This window comes from Larimichthys crocea, chromosome XIV, assembly GCF_000972845.2.
Source record: "Larimichthys crocea isolate SSNF chromosome XIV, L_crocea_2.0, whole genome shotgun sequence".
NCBI lineage: Eukaryota > Metazoa > Chordata > Actinopteri > Sciaenidae > Larimichthys > Larimichthys crocea.
Window position 1 is genome coordinate 7291815 of NC_040024.1, and position 5284 is coordinate 7297098.

Genomic DNA, 5284 nt, shown 5'->3' on the forward strand with positions numbered 1-5284 from the left:
TTCGTGTTCTTCCAAACAGACTGCAGTTTTTTGAATACGAGTTAATCTCTTTTAATTGTGAGTTTGGTGGCTCAGCTGAATGGAGAGTGATGAGGACACTCCGGGAAATCACCCCAACAAACATTTCTAATTGGGAAACATCAGCTGGATCTGGCACCATCACTCCGGCCTTTTCATCAGACAGTGGAGAATACTGGTGTGAAGATGGAGATGGACGTAGAAGCAATGCTCTCAACATCTCAGTCACTGGTAGGTTTAGTTGGTACCTCAAGATATATTCCAGTGTATTTAAGGATTTGATTAAGTTTAGAAATCTAAACAATAAGCACTCAATCTGTGAACCCCACAGTCATAGGTTTGGTCCAGTCCAGCCTCCATGAAACTCATCACATCAATGTTTAATACAACATATCTCTTCCACATTGTTCAGCTGGTTCTGTAATCTTGGAGAGTCCTGTCCATGTGACTGAGGGAGACCATGTGACTCTGAAATGTCAAAAGAAGAAAGATTCAGGTCATCTCATCGCTGAGTACTATAAAGATGGCCACCGCATGAAGACTATCTATGAAGGAGACATGACCATCTCCAATGTCTCTGCATCAGATGAAGGCCTCTACAAGTGTAACATATCCGGAGCTGGAGAGTCACCGGAGAGCTGGCTGGCTGTCAGAGGTGTAACAGTCTTTACATACTACGTCAAGGCTAGATCAGTGTTCTTACACCTTTTTCAATAATGTACTGCATTTGAAAAAAAAATTTCAGCTGTTTCAGATGGATTTGTAGTGGCAGGACAGGGCAAAATGTTGGTCTGAATGGCTAAAATGTATGAAGTAAAATGCTTTAGTAAAGGTAAAGTAGGTAAAGTATGTACTTTCTTTAGATCTTTCAGAACCGTGCAAGGACAGTCCTTCCTCCGGTAGTAGCTCCCTGAATTTCCTCGCCCCGCTGTGGATTGTTGTCACTTTTTTACTTCTGTCCCTGCTGCTGTCGGGAGTGGCATTATACAGGAAACACAAAAGTTCACAGGGAAAAACTAAACAAAACACCACCACAGGTATATTTTTTTAATTTAAAACATCTGCTTCAACTTTGTGTATGTGGCTATGTAGATACCACTTTTATGCCTGCATGATTTTTACCCCCTTGTCTTTGTTTTATTGTCAGCTGACCAGCTTGGTCCACAGAATGCAACATATGCTGTCGTCAAAAAAAGAAGGGGGGAAGGTACTTCACCATTACTACACTGCATTGTTTGATTACTGGAGAAATGTTGTTATAAGTATTATGTGTGTATATGTAAACCAGCCAGAAAATGAAAAAGGAAATGAAACTGCAGCTTCCACAGCAAATGGCTGTTTTGTTTTTGTGCTCTAATTTTCAAGATGGTGACAACGTGGTTGATCCGCAGGACATGACATACGCCACTGTCAGAAAATCAAGGGATAAAAAAAGTACATGATTTTATATCTACTCATTTTTTACTTCATGTATGAGCATTTTTGATGACATGGTTTGTAGTACAGTTGAACTGTATTTTGTTATAAAGAGAGTTTCTAGCCTGATTGATGGGGGTGGACTAAATAATAGAAACACCTCTCAAACACCACCAGTTGAATGCAAAATAATTCAGCAGTACCGTGAACTGTGTGCAACCTATTCTAGCAGCATATACACAGTTAAATTAGAATGTGTAAGAAACTGCCATCAGTAAATGTGTCGTTATATCTAATGTTTCTAATCACACAAGCAAAACATCGTGACAAAACAATCAGGCAATTCTAACCCTGTTCTGCAGCATTAACACCAAATGACTTTGATTCTGTTTTTCTTTTCTATTTTTCAGACACAAGAGATTTTGTTGATCAACAAGATGTAACATACTCGACTCTGAAAATGATAGGTAAGGTAATTACTTTTTTCTACCCCATGGATGATTCTCTCTGAACAAGAGCACAATTCATAGTGCAACATTTTCTGTCTAATTAACTTGATGTGACTTGACAAGACGTTCAGGGGACATCAGATTTTTCACTGACGTAATATATGTAGACATAATATATCACATAATATGCTAAGACACCAAACTAAGACGGTGAACGTGGTGAACAGACTCTCTTTAGATTAGCAACCACAGAGCTGCTAATATGTTCACATCTACATCTACATATGTTTGGTAATACGACAGAGAGGGCAAAGCTTTGTGGTGTTGCACGTACTCACAGATACAAGATATAATTTGGTCATTGCAGTTATAAACCACACGAGAAAACCACAGACAGAAGAGAAGGGCCCCTCAGTCAGTTTATTTAGCCGTCTACGTGCAAGATGTTTGACAGTTTGACAGATTAACTCTGAGATGAAATGTTTTAATAAAGTATTCAACATAAAAACATTTACAGCCTGGAAACCCTAAAACAAAAAACAATTCAACATCATAATATAACACAGTAAACACTACAACATTGCAGTGCAATGTGTCTTTTAGTAAAAGACCAACTGCTATAGTGGAGCCTCACGTCAATTAACCATCCAGATAACAGGCTGATATAATTTATTTGTTTCTAAAATAGAACCAAGAGTGTCTAAAGCAAGTGCCAAGCAATGTCTACCAGAAGGGAGTGCTGTCTACTCTACACTGACCTTTGCAGCAGGTAAGACTGAGGTTGATATAGTGTCTGTGTCCTCTTACATCTAATTAATAATCACATTAATTTGTACATATTTACAACCGGTAGGTCAGCATTACACTTACTCTATCTCTGTCACTATAGACAACCTGATGACAACAGAGTCCAGCACAGGAATAGCGAGAAGTGAGAAACTTTAGACATGCCATCAGCTGCTGCTGAGAGGTCAAAGCAAAGTTTAACATCAAATGTACATTTAAGTTAGTTTAGCCTCTTATTATATTTATATATTATGATATTTGCAGATTATACTAAATATAAAGATAAGAGGTCAAAATGTGTTAGCAGGATCATCTTTTGCACCGCATGCTTTCTTCATAGTATTTGTATGTCCTTACAGGAAACGTGTCCACTGAGAACAGAGACACCTGACTGAATGAAAGAGGAAGACAGCACGTAGTCACGTTCAGTGAAGTTACTAAGACAGAGTCCATTCCTGTTTTCTCATACTGTTGTAAAATGTTTTGACTTAAAAATGTGTCTGTGCATTATTAATGCCTCCATGATCTCCCCTTTGCTAATATAGTATTTCTAAAGAGCAGTGAGGTCAATTACATTTTCTTTAGATTAAAAAAAATGTCATGTAGTGTTAGTAAATGTCAACAATGCATAAGAGCTAGTTTGGAGGCATTTTGGTGAATACTCAGCTATTGTTGTAGTGTGTCTATGATTCCATGTCATTGTTTGGTCATGTGTTTCGCTTAAAGGTTCTTAGGTGTTCCCCCACAGACGATTGTTTTAGACCTTGTGTGTAAACTACTAAATACGTTTTGGGTTTTTATGACTTTAAGCAAAGAAGAAGTAGAAAAGGAAAGCTGGACGTTCAGGACTCAGTCATGCTCACACTGGTTTAAATGTGTCATTGTGGGGGCATACTGTACAAGTCTGGATTTTTCCTTTCAGTAATGTACAGCAAAGGCAAATCTTTGTGATGACTTGATGAAGTGTAGATTATTCAGGGCACTAACCGAGGAATTTCTATGTTTTATGTTTTATAGTCAAATAAAAAGATAAAGTAAGTGAGCTGTATGGTCATCTACCCCCTCCCTCTTTCTAATGTGCAAACAGAACACGTGTGAATGGAAACACTCACTGATGGTGGGGTTCAAAATGGGTCGTGTGGTTCATTGTTCATCTGGTGTCATTAGCTTTGTCACGTCATCAGTGTATATTTTAAAGAGCGAGTCTAACAGTTAAACCACAGTTTTCTATCTGCTCTCTGTTCACACACGCTGGTTGTAAGAATGGAGCTGCTGCAGCTTTTAATTTTAGTCTCTGTGGTCAACAACAACATGATGCTGTTAGAGCAGTTGACCTTAAGCAGACACGCTGAACTCACAGTTCCCTTCAACATACTTAACCACAGACATCTGTTACACAGAACTCTCAGGTGACTGCAGTTTCAAGATACATGCAACAGACTCCTGTGCTTTTTTCTTTGCATTCCTGTCTCACTCTGTACCTCCAGGTTGTATCAGATGAGAATTTTCCAGGATGAAGTTAAAACTTTTGAGTAGATGATGCAAAGATTTCTGTCTTGGAATGCCTTTCTGGTTTTATAGAGATTTATATCACTAGTCTCTTTAAGGTTAACAACTTTAATAATGTAGACGATGACACTTGCTTTGCAAATGTCACAAAATAACACATTTGTACATTTTTACAGATATTTATTTGATTTTGACATTTACAAATGTAAAATAATCAAGAAATTATGACAGCACAGTGCAACTTACTTTATTTCTAACTCAAAGAAAACTAAAGATTAGAGTATTTCCTCCGTCCATCAGTCAGATGCAAATGGCCTGTAAAACACACATGTTCAAAAAAATTAGAAAAACAAGAATAAATTGTGATCATTTTGTCAAAGTCTATCAGAAAAGTCACAAGACTGAGAGTCCAGACATGCTAGAGCTGTTTGTATGTGGGCCCAGCTACTAACATCAGCATGCTAACATGCTCATAGTGACATTAGAGCTAAACAGGTATAATGTTTAAAATCACATATTATTCAAGTAAGACATCAAATTCAATAAGAAGTGTGTTTAAGCTGCATAGTGTGTACAAGAGAAACGCTTGAATATTGTACTTGATTGGAAAGAATTTCTGTGTATGTGCACTGAGCTTATTGCACATACTCAATGCCCCAGAATGCATTGCATCTCTTCAAAATGTTCAGTGGCAGACTGCGAGGCATACAATTTTAAAGTTCACTGAAACACCAAATTGGCAACGTCATGTTGGCGCTAAAGGAAAAGTCATGGGTTTATTTGTCTGGACACAATGACTGTTCAACAAATTACAAAATGTATGTACATTGTACAAAATTTTATGGCAATCCATCTGGTGGAGATATTTTTTGTCTGGACAATAGAGGGTGCTAAACTGACATAGTCAACATGACTTGTTTTTTTAGTAAGACTGAGCAAGACGTCACTGTAAATAAAACAGCAGAATGAATGAATATACTACGTCATCGGGTCAACCTAAAGTCAAACTACAGTGTCAAAGACAGTTGTGTCATGGTTTATCTGGTAATAGCTGCTGATATGCATAAAGCTCCAAATAACTGTTTGAGTTGAGTATATTTAATTTG

At 37.6% G+C, this 5284-nt stretch overlaps 1 protein-coding gene across 1 annotated transcript; it reads left to right on the forward strand.

The window, feature by feature from the left end:
- The first annotated feature begins 31 nt into the window (after positions 1 to 31).
- LOC113747582 (low affinity immunoglobulin gamma Fc region receptor II-a-like) lies at positions 32 to 3639 on the forward strand. The gene is made up of 8 exons (XM_027287635.1): positions 32 to 249; positions 431 to 673; positions 882 to 1055; positions 1166 to 1225; positions 1384 to 1452; positions 1845 to 1901; positions 2572 to 2652; positions 3029 to 3639. The coding sequence occupies exons 1-8, from the start codon at positions 90 to 92 to the stop codon at positions 3058 to 3060; spliced, it is 876 nt and encodes a 291-aa protein (XP_027143436.1). The 5' UTR covers positions 32 to 89; the 3' UTR covers positions 3061 to 3639.
- The last annotated feature ends 1645 nt before the right edge of the window (positions 3640 to 5284 follow it).